Below are 16,587 nucleotides of genomic sequence, written 5' to 3' on the forward strand. Positions count from 1 at the left end.
ATCCCTTTGTCTTTGATTTTAGCCAGTTTTATTATAATGTGTCTTGGAGAAGGTTTCTTTGAATTGAATCTTTTTGGGGACCTATGAGCTTCATGAACTTGAATTCCAAATCTCTCCCCAGATTTGGGAAGTTCTCAGCCATCATTTCTTTAAATTAGCTTTCTTCCTGGTTCTCCATCTCTTTTCCTCTGGGACTCCAATAACGTGAAAATTGTTTCGTTCAATGGTATCCCATAATTCCTGTAGTCTTTCTTCACTCTTTTTCGTTCTTTTATCTTTGTTCTTTTGACTGGATAATTTCAAAAGACTTATCTTTAAGTTCATAGATTCTTTCTTCTGCTTGTTGCAGTCTGATATTGATGTTCTCTATTTCATTTTTCATGTATTCATTGTATTTTCCAGCCCTAGAATTCCTCTTTGGTTCTTTTTCATGATTTCTTCTTTCTGTTAAACTTCTCTTTTTGTTTGTGTATTGTTTTATTGAATTGTCTTTCTATGTTTTCTTGTAGCTCATTGAGCATCCTTAAAACAAGTATTTTGAGTTCTTTATTAGGAAAATCATAGATCTCTATTTCTTTGGGGTGGTTACTGGAAAATTATTGTGTTCCTCTGGTGGTGTCACATTGCTTTGACTTTTCATGTTCCTTGAAGTCTTGCATTGCTGTCTTCACATTTGAAGAAGCAGTTACCTCCTCCAGTCTTTACTGACTGCTTTCAGGAGAGAAATATCTTCTGTCAGCCCTGCTAGGGATTCTAAGGCTTTCTTAGATATTTTCTATATATATGCCTGCTCCTGGTTCCCTCTTTGAGGGGAATTCTTAAGATTGTATGCCTTATCTTGATACTGGAAAGGTCAGGCACTGACAGCCTCCTGTTTGCTTTCCCAGGGCATTCGTGAATGCTTGAGTTTGTGTGCTTTCTCCAAGTCTTGCTGAGTTGGGCAGCTTTCGGTTCATGCTCACTATCCATCTGCAAAAGCTCACACATGCTGCCTTTAGAGGCATGCACAGGTTAGCCATGGGGTGTGTGTGTGTGTGTGTGTGTGTGTGTGTGTGTGTGTGTGTGTGTATGTGTGTGTGAGGAGTGTTGGGAGTGCCTGTGGGCGAGTTGGGGGGATCTTCAGGTGAGGTGTCCTCAGTGACTCCTGGGCAGGCTTCCTGATGGAGTCCATGAAGTGGTTAGTAGGATCTGCATCCCTTCAGTACATTCTGAGCCCTCACTGCTGTGCTCTCAGCTCTTCCTCACCCTTCAGTCATGCAGGTCACCTCACCTCAGTATTCTGGATGGGGTGAGAAAGAAATGGGCCCCTTTGGCAGCATCCTACACAGTTGGGGAAGCTGGGCACTCACTCTCATGCTCTCACTTTCCTGCATGGGAAAAATTTCTGGCTGAGAGGGTCTCTGTTTGCACTGAGCTGTGCTGTTTTGGGGGAGAGGGTGACATGGGTAAAGTGAAACTATTCCACTTATCCTCTTCAATGCGTTCAATCTTGGATTTTTTTTGCTCCAACTGTGTGCTGAAACTTCTCTGCTGAAGTCCAGAACTTCCATGAAGATACTCTCATCTCTGAATGATTGTCAAAATCTATGTTCTTGGTGAGAAAGATAGTAGGAAACTCCTATTCTGCTATTTTGCTGACATCACTCTGTCCTTTTTCTAATGTAAGCATTTAGTACTATAAATTTCTCTCTCAGTATTCCTTTAGCTGTATCCCACATGTTTTGATATGTTGTGTTTTTGTTTTCTTTCAATTCGGTATAATTTTAGACTTCTTTGAGACTTCTTTGACTCATAGATTATTTAGAAGTATGTTTTTAAATGTTCATGTGTTCAAAGATTTTCCTGTTTTCTTTGTGTTATTGATTTCTAGTTTGATTTCATTATGGTCAGAGAACACAATCTATATGATTTCTGTAGTAGTCTCCTTGGGCTACTATACCAAAAATACAATTGATTCAGTAGTTAAACAACAAATATTTACTTCTCACAGTTCTGGAGGCTTGGAAGTCTGAGATCAGAGTGCCAGCATGCTCAGGTTCTGATTAAGGCCCATTTCCTTGCTTGTAGACAGCTGCCTTCTTGCTGTGTCCTCACATGGTATAGAGATCTGGTTTCTTCATCTCCTTATAAGGGCACCAATCCCATCACGGGGGCTCCACCTCCATGACCTCTTCCAAACCCAATTACTTTCCAAAGGCCCTGTTTCCAAACACCACACTACATTGAGGATTAAGGCCTCAATATATGGATTTTGGGAGTAGGGGGACACAAACATTCAGTCCATAGCAATTTCATTCCTTTAAATTTGTTGAGGTTTTTTTTATGGCCCAGGATATGGGCTATCTTGGTGAATGATCCATGACTGCTTGAAGCAAATGTATATTATGCTATTGTTGATGAAACTTTCTGTGGATGTCAATTACAGTCAATTAGTTGATTGTGGTGGTCAGATTTTGTATATTTTTGCTGGTTTTCTCCCTAAGAGTTCTGTCAGTTGCTGAAAGGGTGGTGTTAAGGTCCCCAATTTTGTCTGTTTCTCTGCTCAGCTCTATCAGTTTTTTAAGACAGTTTATTGGCGTATAATTTATGTACCATACAATCTTTCATTTAAAGTGTAGATTTTTAATATATTAATAGATGTGCAGCCATCACTGCTATGTAATTTTAGAATATTTGTTTCACCCCCAAAAGAATGCCCATACCCATCAGTAGTTATATCCTCCCACACCATTAACAGATTCACCAGCTCTAGGCAACCACTAATATACTTTCCATCTCTATAGATTCACCTATTCTGGATATTTCCTTTAATTGAAATCATATAATATATTGTCTTGTGACTGGCTTCTTTCACTTAGCATAAAGTTTTCAAGGTCCATTCATGTACTAGCGTATATCAGTACTTTGTTCCTTTTTATTGCTGAATAATATTCTATTGTATGGATACACTATCTTTTATTTATCCATTCATCAGCTGATGGAAATTGGGTTGTTTCCACTTTGGCTACTATGAATAATGCTGTCATGAATATTCATGTACAAATTTTGTGTGGATATATGTTTTTGCTTCTCTTGATTATATATGTAAGAGTAGAATAGCTGGGTAATATGATATCTCTGTGTTTAACATTTTAAGGTCCTGCCCAACTGTTTTCTAAACCAACTGTACCATTTTGGATTCACACAGCAATGCCTGAAGGTCCCAATTTTCCTACATCCTCGCCAACACTTGTCTCTTTTTGCATTATAGTCATCCTAGTGGGGCTGGTGTGATATGTCATTGTTTTGATTTGCATTTCTTTAATGGTTTATGATGTTGATTATCTTTTCATGTGCTATTGGCCATTTGTATATCTTTTTTGGAGAAATGTCTATTCAGATACTTTGCCCATTTTAAAATTAGGTTGTTTATCTTATTAGTATTGACTTTTAAGAGTTCTTTACATATTCCAGATACAAGTCTCTTATCTGATATAAGATTTGCAAATATTTCTTCCCATTCTGTGGATTGTCTTTTCACTTTCTTGATGGTATCATTTGTAGTACAAAATCTTTAATTTTGATGAAATTCAGTTTATCTGGATACCCTTTATCAGGTTGAGAAAGTTCTCTTCTATTCCTAATCTGTTGAATATTTTTATCATAAAAGGGTGTTGGATTTTGCAAATGCTTTTTCTGTGTCAATTGAGGTGATCATCTAGTTTTTGTCTTTTATTCTATTAATATGAAGTATTACGTTAATTGATTTTCAGATGTTAAAGCAATCTTACTTTCTTGGGAGAAGTTCTACTTGCTTATGATGTATATAATCTTTATGTTCTGCTAGGTTTGCTTTGCTAGTATTTTGTTGAGGATTTTTTTGCATCTATATTCATAAGAGATACTAGTCTCTAGTTTTCTTGTGATATCTTTGTCCTCAACCTTCAGATCATTTCATAAACTTAATGTGAAGCCCTGGAGCCTGTGTGTCTGTTTGAGAAGATAAGCTGTGGTTATTCATTTTTGCTATCTTACCGCTCTCTCTTCAAGCTGTATTTCCTCACTTACCCAATTTTATGAGGGAAAAGATAAGAATATCATGATTTGGTATACTCCACCTTCTGGGTGATGAGAGGAGGGGGGCTAGGTAAAAGGACAAAATTCATGTGGTTTCTTGATGAATCTCTTCTTTTTGTGTTTTCTGCTCCTTCCGGAGAATTTTTTGCTTTAAATCTTAACTTGTTACTTTATTTCTAGTTTGTTATATTTATTAACAGGGATAATTAATACTGTATGGATATGGTTATTGTGCTTTCTTTGCCCAGATTAGAGAAACCAAAATGATAAGATTTAGTTGTTTTTCCTGCCTTTCACTATGCATTTTCTAGGCCTCTTTTTCCTGGACTGTCTACTTATCCCCTTAGACATCTTCTTATCAAATTCAGATATATTAGTGATAGTTACCCTTATTATTATACGTGTTCACTTTCACCAATACTATGCAAGTGGTGATTAGGTTAGGAGCCACATTGAGTAGGGTCATATCAACACAACTGTACTCTGTGGCTCTCATGCTGAGCCTCACTAGAATCAGAGATTATGGCATGAGATTGTGTGTTTGTGTTGTTGAATTTATTTTTGCCTGTTCTTAACTACTTTCCTTTCCTCCCTTTCATTCCTTTTTGTTTAGGGGGAGGAAGATTTTATAATCTGGCTTTATTCTACCATCTTTACCAAGAAGTTTGACCTATTGTATCAATTATTTTATTGACATCTACTTTAACTTTGTTATGTATTTTTTCTATTTGATCAGTCATGAGCTGAAAGAAGGCTTTAATGGTTCTATTACTATTATTTTTCTCTTCTTTTTGAATTCTCAAGCAGTTTTGCTTTATGTGTTTTGATGAGTACTATTTGTTGTATAAAAGTTTATACTAATTAATTTTTCCTTGGAAACTGTATCCTCTCTCTTTGCTCTTTTTTCCTTGAAGTCAGCTTTGTCTGATACTCATATTGTGACCCTCACTTTCTTTTTGTTCTTGTCTTATGTTTTTGTCCATTATTTATTAACCTTGATTGAGTCTCTAATCTGAGAAGTCTCCTTTGCTCTAATTGGTTAGTTTTCCTGATTTATTTATATGATATGTATTTTTAAGGTTATTCTTGCATTTCTGGAATAAACTCCATTTGGTCATGAAAAATTTTTAAAAATGTGATGTATTCTTTTGGCTAATACAGTTGACCCTCCATATCTGCAGGTTCTACATCTGCAGATTCAACCAATCACAGATTGAAAGGCCTACTACAATAGTTACGTCTGTACTGAATGTGGACAAACTTTTCTTCCCTATCATTATTCCCTAAACAATACAGTATAACAACTATTTACATGGCATTTACATTGTATTAGGTATTATAAGTAAGCTAGAGATGATTTAAGGTATATGGGAGGATGTGCATAGGTTATATGCAAATTCTATGCCATTTTATATGAGAGACTTGAGCATTTGTGGATTTTGTGGATTGTGGATTTTGTAATGCAGGGGGTCCTGGAATCAATCCCCTATGGATACCAAGGGACAACTGTTTTATTTAGTACTTTTATATTGATATCATAAGATAGAATGGTTTGTGGTTTTACTTTTTTTAATTGTGGTAAAAAATGCATATCATTAAATTTACTATCCATCTTAACACTTTTTAAGTGTACATTTTAGTAATTTTAAGTATATACACATTGTTGTGCAATAGATCTCTAGAACTTTTTCATCTTGTAAAACTGAAGCTCTGTGTGCGTTAAACACTAATTCCCCTTCCCCTTCGCCCCAACCTCATTTCCCCAAAAAGACATTTACAATTGCCTTCCTACTCTCTGTTTCTTTGATTTTAACTACTTCATATACTTCATATAAGTAGAATCATGTAGTATTTGTCTTTCTGGTTGTATTATTTCAATTAGCATAGTGTCTTCAAGGTTCATCCATACTGTAGCATGTGACCAAATTTCCTTCTTTTTTAAGGCTGCATAATATTTCATTGTATGTATATACCACATTTTCTTTATCCATTCACTTGTCGATGGACATTTGGATTGCTTGAACCTCTTGGATATTGTGAAAAATATTGTAATGAACATGGGTTTGCAAATATCTCTTGGAGATCCTGCTTTGAATTCTTTTCAATATATACTCAGAAGTGGGATTGCTGGATAATATGGTAATTCTACTATTAGTTTTTGGAGATATCTCCATACTGTTTTGCATAGCAACTATACCATTTTATATTCCCAGCAACAGTGCACAAGGGTTCCAATTTCTCTGTATCCTCACCAACACTTGTTATTTTCTGTTATTTTGATAGTGGCCATCCTAATGAGTGATATCTCATTTTGGTTTTGATTTGCATTTCTCTTATGATTAGTGATGTCAAGCATCTTTTCATATGCTTGTTGGCCATTTCTATCTTTTTTGGAGAATTATCTATTCAAGTCCTTTGCCCCTTTTTAAATTATTTGTTTTTTGTTGTTGAATTATAAGAGTTCCTTATATATTCTGGATATTAGCCCTTTATCAGTATGATAATATATTTTAATCATGTTTCTATCATCTTATTTCATACTACATGATAATATTTTATTTTCTTTCTTTTTCTCTAAAGTGTATGTGTTTGCGTCTTGCTTTGGTTGATTTGGAAGGCATGTGTAGCCTTTTTAATTAATTTACTGGTTACCTTTATATTTTTAAGCAGTATATCTAACACTTTCTCCTACTGCCTCTTCTTCTGCATATTCAATTTTTATATTTATTTCATTATTTTACATTGTCAAGATTAATCAAAATGTACATCCTGTTCTGTAACCATGATTCTGGTATTTGTTTAACTTGAGCTTTATATTTACATAGATTCAGTTCATCTTTTATATGCAGCTTTTTTCTTAGTTCTCAATTTTGATCCCAGTCAATATGACAGTCCGTATTTTACCTACCCATTGGTATGAAGAAATTGTTACCAGATGACAATGTTAGCTTCCAATTAAAATAGGTTGGCTTTGTGGGACTGTGATAAATCACCTTCCCTACATCTTTCATGGTTTGATGGGACCTTAATCTCTGCATGGGTGAGATGTGGTATTTGGTGTATATGTTTTCATGCTTGATGTGGAGGGAGAATTTAAAAGTCTTCCACTTGGTCCTTCCAAACTTAAAATCTCTCACTCTCTGGTCAGATTCGATATGGAGATTGTACCACTTACTGAGTTTATCTGTTCGAACTGTATACTCAGGATCTGAAGAAATGACCACAGAATAGGTTTATGGTTCCATGGGTTCACTACAAGGTGTACTTGGATTAAATTCCATTTATCACCTGACCCTAATACTTAGTGACTAGTGAAAAAATAGTAACATTATAGATTACAAGAATTGGTGTTAGCTAAGAGTCAATGTCCAGTTACCTGTCAGTCTTAGTATTTCTCTCAGCGTACAAGATAGTAGGAAGGATGCATTATGTATTTGTGATATTATTACAAGATCCTTCCACAAGAGTACCAGGCTTCCTTTTAATTTAGTGAGTTCCAGATTTGTAAATTTATTTAGGTCTGAAATTCAGGCACAGGGCTGTCATTCTCTATTCCTGTAGATCATCGTTCCTGTTTGCCAGACCATACTACAGGCATATTTAGTTATTCACTGAGGCATAGAGATCTTAGTGGATGGTCCATCTCTTTGGTCTTAGGGAACTCATGATCAATTTAACCACTACCAAAGATTCATGTTTGTATACGAGCTAATTCACATCTTGGAAATAAATATTGTATTAGAACAGACTGTACTAAGATCTCCAGACCAGCAAAAGTCCGAGTTGTGGAGACAGTGCATTGCGGGAGGTGCTTTCTCCCTTCGGTCCTCTAGAAGCCAAGATATGTATTCTAACTGAGAGTCAGTGCAATGTTGCTAGTTTAGAGGATATACTTTATCCTAGAAGATGGCATTCCAGCCCCTTAGAGTAGACCCTAGTTGTCACTATAACTGAAGATCAACCATTGGTGGTTGATAGGATACATTAAAAAAAGCTGTTAGATTCAGCTTGCTGCCAGTTTCTTTCATGGTGAAGTGAGTTCTCTGGTTAGGAGCAACACTGTGGGAGAGATACCATGGTGTGCACAAGGTATTCAGTGAGGATAGATATTGGCTTAGGTATCATGGGCAAGCAAGGCAAGTTTGCCTAAAGTTCTGCATATTGGAACTTTTCTTTGTCTGAGACATTTAAGGCTCCCTGGAGCTGTAACAAGTCTGTTCTCCAGATGACTGTCATATTAAAGGCATACTACATGTTCTTTTCTGTAGGCCAGGGTTAATTCTTCTTTTTTTCCTACTAATACATACACCCTAATCTCCAGCAAAAATGATGTATTATTTCCTAAGTATTTTATACTTTTTTATACTTTCATTTTATCCCTCATCCCTGTTTATCTCATGTTGAAAGTTCATTATTCAAAGTCTAACTGAAATGTACCTTTTTTCAACACACAAAGAAAAAGTGGATTCTGCCTCTAAAGGCCCATAATATTTTGCATCTTTTTGCAGCTCTTCACAGTTAGTTACTTGTGTGTTTCCCTTACTTTATAATCTGGTCCATCCACTTCATTTTGCAAGTGAGAAAGCTGTATTCAGAGTTTTAAAAGACTTACTCAAGATTCCACAGATACGTACTAAAGAGAGATCAGACTTTAAAAAAAATAAAACCAAATAGCATACCTCCGTAGAAAGGAACTAATTCATTTTTCTTTTTTCTTTTTATTATTTGATAACATTTAGAAGTCAGTATTCTTTCTTTGTTAATACTTCCTAGGAAAGATTTTGATAATAGGAACATTTGTTTGTGATAATATTAATGATTACGTTGTATGAACTTGATATTCATTTTTAATAGGAAAAACTCAAAAGAGAGGCAAAAGAAAACACAGTTACTCTCAAAGAAAAAAAAGACAAGGTAAGTGTTTTATATAATTCTCATAGGTTTTCCTTATAACCAATTCGTTTGCTAACATCTGCTTAGAAATTCTTTTTCATAAATAGGAAAAGAACATTTAAAATACATCACACAATTTCATTTCCTAAATTGTTTCTTGGTATTTATTAATTCAAAAACATTAGCTAAAAATTTCAAAGCATTTGTTTGGGGATTGAGAAGATTTCAATCTTCTGTAATTTTTATTATAGTATTAAGTTAGTTAGGAACTTCTGTGTTTCTCTCAAGGAATTTCCAATGTTAGAGGCAAAATATTTTCATTAAAAATTCTAAAGCTTATATTTAGATTATGGGTTTTGAGAGGGCTGAATAAATGACATCCTGCTTTCCTTACTTAAGTCTGAACCAATTGAGAAAGACAATGAAAACCAAAATATTATCTTTATTATTGATAACTGATACTGGAGAATGTGGCTTATATTTGAAGGCAAGAGGATTTCTTCATCCTAAAATCCCAAATTAGACAAATTTACCTACTCTGTCACAGGTAGAGCTGGACTGGGACAACTCTACTCACTTGATGGTCTACTCTGGTAAAACGTACAGCATAAAGGAGCAGAGCAGGGTGTGTGCTTTGGTACCCAAGAGAAGGAATAAGGAAGGAGCTGGACTATATATGCACCCAGTTTCTCCTTCCAGATTCACCAGGGTCATCAAGTCTTTGCTTCTCCCCTAAGGAAACAGAGAGGTTGGAAATGTTACCCTAGTGGTGCTCCCTGCACATGGAAGAAAGCAGAAGTATGAGGAAAAAAGGGGTGCCCCTCAGCTCCTAATCCATTTGGTAATATAGGATTATTACAGAAGAATTTTCATTGAAAGTTTTAGTTAAAATGATTAAATACTCTTTATACACAGTGGAGTAGTCTCCTAAGTTCCCACAGAGATTGCTTTGACTATAGACTGAAAGTGACAGAGTAGTTGAAAATAATTCAGTTGTTAAACATAGACAGTGCTAAATTTTGTTACATTAGGGTTCAAAGAAAGAAAAGAAGGAAAGAAAACTGTACCTGTGAATAAATATTGAGTGCTTCATTTGTCTCAGACACTACATAGACACTTGGAAACATTGTATTTGGAGAAATTATTGTCACATTAAACTTAGCTAGCAGGGTTAGATATAGTCTAAGGGAAGTGTCTGATGAAGATAAATAAATTGGGTAAACCCTAATATTCATTTCTAAATATAGAATATATGTGTATTATGAAAGTATATATCACATATTCTTATAGAGTTTTTTTGATTCATATATAATTCCAGTAATATATACTCATTATTATATCTGTTATCAAGTAGATTAGTAAATGCCCTATATTTTATCTGTGGTTTTGGATATATACAGCACAAATAATGAGAAAATTATAAAGGAAATTAAGAAATATAAATAGGCTATTGTTTCCCATACTTTATTCCAGCAATAGTGAAATATCACAAGCCTTATATATAATAGTCATTAGGTTTATCAAACATTTCTGAGTTTGGGAAAGTAACAACTTCTTCGTGCCTCAGTTTCCTCATCTATGAAGGGATGATAATAGTGCTTATTTCCTAAAGTTGTTATGAGGATTAAATTAGATAATTGTAAAGCCTTTAAAATAGTAATTGGCATACAGGAAACGTCTTGTAAGTGTTTAAAAAATACAACAGAGAAAATTAGGCATGTTATGTATATATGCATCACTGGAAATGTAACATTCAGAAAAGAATCTAACTTGTAGGAAAGTACATACATTTTCATGCTGTATTATGAAGAGGGTTATTTCAGTGTTCTAGAATGGGGGTGCATTTTCTTTTAGGCTACCAGGGAAATGTTAATTCCCAGACTTGGCCACAAGGTGGTGTAGTTGCCATTCTCAATCCTCTTTGGGGGAGAAAAGTTTGTCCATGAAAGCAGTTACATTTTGGAGATTCTGAGGCTGTCTCCTGACAAATCCGGAGAGCAGAAAATAATTTGCTTTCATCAAAATTGTGTTATCGGGGGCTGACCCCGTGGCTGAGTGGTTGGGTTCACGTGCTCCGCTGCAGGCTGCCCGGCCTTTCATTGGTTCGGGTCCTGGGCGCGGACATGGCACTGCTCATTGGGCCACGCTGGGGCGGCGTCCCGCATGACACAACTAGAAGGACCCACAACAAAGAATATACAACTATGTACCGGGGGGCTTTGGGGAGAAAAAGGAAAAAAATAAAATCTTTAAAAAAAAATTGTTATCAACTATGATGTAGAAATATTTAGGAAAAAGGATACGGAAATGCAACTCTGTGAAAAAATGCTAAGTAAATCTCCAAGTATCTCCAGGCTTAAATTTATCTATCTATATAATCAAGGAGCTAAATGAGGTGATTTGTAGGTTTCTTGCCCAGTCCTAGTGATCTTACTTCCTAATCTTTTTTCCAGCAGCAATTCTGTGAAGATAGAGAGGGGCAGATAGCATTTTCATCTTAAATGGGGAAATAAAGTTAAAAAGAAGACAAATGTAATTTATTCAAAGTTATCTAGTCAATAATAAATTTTGGGGTAAATTTTAGTTTATTCCAGTGTTATTTTTAATAGTTGCTGCACTTTAATTAAAATGATGTTTAGTGATGATTTTATTCACCTTTGTTGTTCGACAGAAAATACAGACATCTTTATTTGAAACACCTGAAACTAGTTATCAGAAATTTGATTCTAAAGCAGCTCCTTCACAAAATATATCTCGAAACTTCATATCAGCTGATCATGGAAAATCCAAAGATAAAAGAGATTATCTGTGGACATCTGCCAAAAGTACTGTATCTACACCATTACCAAAGGTTGGTTGCTAAAATTTCTAAGAAAGTTGTAATTTTTTTAGTTAAAAAAGAAGGTTCTGGTATCATATACCACATATCTGATATCCCACATGTAAATATAAAACCAGTTTCTTGAATGTTTCAATTTTTTGTGATACCAGCATGAAATGGTTTCATTTTCTTTTCCCTATCATTGCCCACAACATGATGACAACTTGGGCAGATTTCATAACTTTCTGGCATTCACCAATGCATAGTCCCTGATGTGGGAAATCTGGTTCTTACTTGACATTTTCCACTATCACCTCAGTTACTTACCTTTGATGTTTACTCCACAGCATCTTGTTGCTGGAGTCCTTTACTTAGCAGTCAGCCCTTATGGAGCAGGTGCCACTGCTGAGGTGGCTCAATTCTAGCTATCTTCCGTGTCTGCTTAATCCATAGGGAATTCATTCAACCTTTCCATGCTAAATGGCCATGCAGAATGCTCTACTTTTGCTCCCCACTCCCAGCTTCTCTGCCATCTCTCTCTCTCTAATTTCTTTTTCCTCTGCTCAGCCAGATACAAAGACCAATAAACAAATTTTCTGCCTGGGTTTTTATCCAGCTAGGGAATGAGATACCAGTCTCCCTTCTTGAAGGCACCCTTAGTCTTTATACGACTGCTGTTAAGAGTTATCTCCTCAATTGTCTTGGGAGTTGAGGGGAAAAATATCTCAACCTGTCTCTGCACCTACCTCTAAGCTGAAATTTCATGCCTCCCCCCTCCAGTTTCCTTAAAATAACTGGGAAGAAGGAAGGCGTTTGGTGATTGTAGGACTGGTTCTACCACTTATTAATGAGCCCTAGGGAAGTATCTGGCCTTAATCATAGTGAGCTTTCTTTAGAATATGAGTTACTAGCACTTTTCCCCCCAGCTTTTTGCTCCAGGTGACAATTCCAAAGCAAAAGGAAGTGTCAGACTCACATCCTATTATATATATACTATTATCCACCTTGTGGAAATTATGAAAATTAGTAAACCACAGTTGAGAGGCTTTTATATAAAATTATTTTGTTGTATTTACTACTATATTATTGAGAATATGAAATGATCTCTATTAAAGAATGACCTTACTTAAAAAAATTTTTATTGAAATATGATAGATCTTAATTATAGAACTTGATGAATCTTCACAAGCCAAACATAACCTTTTTACCAGTACTCAGATTAAAACACAGAATATTACTATGACCTTGGAAGAGCTTCTTGTTCCCTCTTCCAGTCACTAGCTCCTCACCCAAGGCTAGCCACTCTCCCAACTTATTAGATGTACTTGTTTTTGCATTTTCTATAATAGAATCATATTATTTTTGTTTCAACTTTTTTCTCTTAATATTATGTTTGTGAGATACATCTATATTGTTGCTCAAAGTTGATTATTTTTATTTCTATATAATATTGCATTGTGTGACCATAGCACAGTTTCTCTCTTATATTGTTAATGGACATTTTGATAGTTTCCAGATTGGGTTTTTCTGACTAGTATTGCTATAAAAATTCTAGTACTTGACATGTATGCATTTTTGTTGGGTATCTTCCTAGAAGTGAAATTGCTGAGTTATAGGGTTATGCATAATATGTTCCATCTTAATAGATAATGCCTGAACTGTTTTTACTCTGATAGAAAATGTGTGGATTTTTTTCCAAACACCCAATAATTCTCCAACACTCCAGACACCAGCTGGGTATCCTACAATTTGAACTGATTCTGACACTAACTACCTGGACTTAGTGTAGACCCCACAGGTGAAGGTTTCAATCCCACAAGACTACTCTCACTTTAGATGCCAATTACAGTCCTGGCTTGCCACTTGTACTACTGACCAACTGGATATAAATTGGAAGTTCCCACAGCCCTCTCCTCAGGTTCAATAATTTGCTAGAATGACTCACAAAACTCAGGAAATTATTTACTATTACTGGTTTATTGTAAAGGATGCAACTCAGGAACAGTCAAATGGAAAAGATGCATAGGGCAAGGTAGGGGAGAAGGAGCCTGAAGCTTCATGCCCTCTCTTTGAGTGCCACCCTCTCTGGGAGAGCCATCCTTCCAGTACCTCCATGTGTTCACCAACCTGGAAGCTCTCTGAACCCTGTCTTTTAGGGGTTTTTATGGAGGTTTCATTACCTGGCATGATTGATTAAATCATTGGCCATTGGTGATTAACTCAATCTCGTACCCCTCTTCCCTCCCAGGAGGTCAAGGGGTGGGCTGAAGGGTTCCAAACTTCTAATCAAGCCTTGGTCTTTCTTGCGACCAGCCACCATCCTGAAGCTATCTAGGAGCCCCATACCACCACTTCTTTCATTAGTATAAACTCAGGTACAATTGAAAGAAGCTCACTATGAATAACAAAATACTTTCCTATCATATCACTGGGGACAAAGACCAAATATTATACCAAAAGATGCTCCTATCACCCCATCACTCAGGAAATTACAAGGATTTTAGAAGTTCTGTGTCAGGAACCAGGGACAAAGACCAAATATATATTTCTTTTTGCATCACACTGCCAATCATGTTTTTTTTAAAAAACTGATTGTACCAATTTGCACTCTAGCTACTAATGAATGAGAGTCCTAGTTGCTCCACGTCCTTGGTACCAATTGGTATTTTTCATCTTTTTGATTTTAGCCATTCTGGTGGGTGTGGTGACCTTACTTTTTAAAAAACCTTTTGAAACTAATTTTAAATTTACAGAAAAGTTGCAAAGATAGTACAGAGAATTGTTTTATATCCCTCACACAGTTTTTTCCATCATTAACATCTTACATTACCATGTATGTTTGTCAAAACTAAGAAACATACATTGGTTCATTACTATTAACTAAATTTCAGACTTATTTGGATTTCGTAGTTTTTCTATTAATGTTCTCTTTCTCTTCCAGGATCCAATCCAGGGTACCACACACTGCATGTAATTGTCGTGTCTCCCTAATCTTGATCTTAATTTTTTTTTTTTGGTGAGGAATATTTGCTCTGAGCTAACACCTGTTGCCAATCTTCCCTTTTTTTTTTGTTTGAGGAAAATTAGCCCTGAGCTGTCATCTGTGCCAGTCTTCCTCTATTTTGTATGTGGGTTGCCACCACAGCATGGCTTGGCAAGTGCTGTATGTCCATGCCTGAGACCTGAACCCATGAACCCAGGCTTCCGAAACGGAGTGCACCAGACTTAACCACTACGCCACATGGGGCTGGCCCCTGATCTTAATTTTTAATGTAGGCATTTGCAGCTATAAACTTCTCTAAGCACTGATTTCACTGTATTCCATGAGTATGTTCTGTTTTCTTCTTCATTCTTCTCAAAAGTACTTTCTAATTTTCCTTGTGATTTATTCTTTGACCCATTTGTTATTTAGAAGCATGTTGTATTCCTATATTTGTGAATTTCCTAAATATCTATCTGGTTGGTTTATAGTGTTGTTCAAATATATTTCCTTGCTGATCTTCTGTCTAGTTGTTCTTTGCGTTATTGAAAGTAGGGGTATGGAAGTCTCCTACAATATTGTTGAATTATCTGTTTTTCCCAGTTTTTGATACATGTATTTTGGGGTTTTGTATATTTATAACTCTTATTTTTCCTTGATGCATTGATCCTTTTACCCTTATAAAGTGTCTTTTTCATCTCTAGTAACATTTTTTTCTAAAAGTCTATTTTGTCTGAGGCTAGGATAGCCACTCCAGCTCTCTTTTGCTTACTATTTACATGATATATCTTTTACTTTCAAACTACTCATGTTATTGAACTAAAATATGTCTTTTGTGGACAGTCTATAGTTGGATCTTGCTTTTTTCCATCATTCATTTTGACAATCTCTGCATCTTGATTGAAAAGTTTAATTGACTTACATTTAATGTAATTACTAATAAGGTAGAACTTATGTCCACCATTTTGTTCTTTGTTTTCGATGTGTCTTATGTCTTTTTGTCCCTGTATCCCTCTATTAGTGTCTTTTTTGTGTTAGGTAGATATTTTCTAGTATACCATTTTAATTCTCTTCTTTTTTTTACTATACTTTTAAAATTATTTTCTTAGTGATTACCTGAGAATTACAGTTAACACTTTAACTTAAAATAATTTGTTCGAATTAATACCAATGGAATTTCAATGGTATACAAAAACTTCTCCCCAATATAGCTTCATTACCTCTCTCTCTTTTATACTATCAAAGTCATACAAATCACAGTTTTGCATTTTAAATCCATTGCCACAATATTATAATGATTGCTTTATATGTCTGTGTTTTAAATCAGGTAGAAAAGAAGAGTTACAAACAAAAATACATTTATACTGTCTTTTATAATTACCTATGCAGTTTCCTTTACTGGTGCTCTTTATTTCTTCATGTGGATTTGAGTCTAGTGTCCTTTCATTTCAGCCTGAAGAACTCCCTTTAGAGTTTCTTTTAGGGAAGGTTTGTTAGTGACAATTTCTCTCAGTTTTTGTTTATCTAGGAATAACTTAATTTCTCCTTCATTTTTGAAGCATAGTTTTGCTTGATATAGAATTATTTGGTAACAATTCCTTTTCTTTAAGGACTTTGGGTATGTCAATCCACAGCTTATTAGGCTCTATGATTTCTGACACCACAAAGCTTGCTGTTCTTACAGATTCAGCCACTTTTTAAAAAAGTAAATACTCTCCAGGTTGCAGCAAGTTTTTGGTTAATTTCCAGAGTTATGAAAAAGCTGATTCTGACCATTTTTACCAGTATATTTATTGCTTTATGAAAGAGCAAATTTTTGGAGCGCCTTACTCTGCCA

The 16,587-nt window shown here is 35.3% G+C and overlaps 1 protein-coding gene across 3 annotated transcripts in view; it reads left to right on the forward strand.

Moving 5' to 3' along the window:
• SYCP1 (synaptonemal complex protein 1) overlaps positions 1-16,587 on the forward strand; it is a 130,044-nt gene that overhangs the window by 101,782 nt on the left and 11,675 nt on the right. For all 3 annotated transcript variants that reach the window (XM_044749361.2, XM_044749363.2, XM_070487115.1), the window contains 2 exons: positions 8,911-8,970; positions 11,621-11,800. In XM_044749361.2, coding sequence (XP_044605296.1) covers positions 8,911-8,970; positions 11,621-11,800 — 240 coding nt within the window. The remainder of the gene's footprint in view (positions 1-8,910; positions 8,971-11,620; positions 11,801-16,587) is intronic.

The sequence above is a fragment of the Equus asinus genome, chromosome 16, assembly GCF_041296235.1.
Source record: "Equus asinus isolate D_3611 breed Donkey chromosome 16, EquAss-T2T_v2, whole genome shotgun sequence".
Lineage (NCBI taxonomy): Eukaryota > Metazoa > Chordata > Mammalia > Perissodactyla > Equidae > Equus > Equus asinus.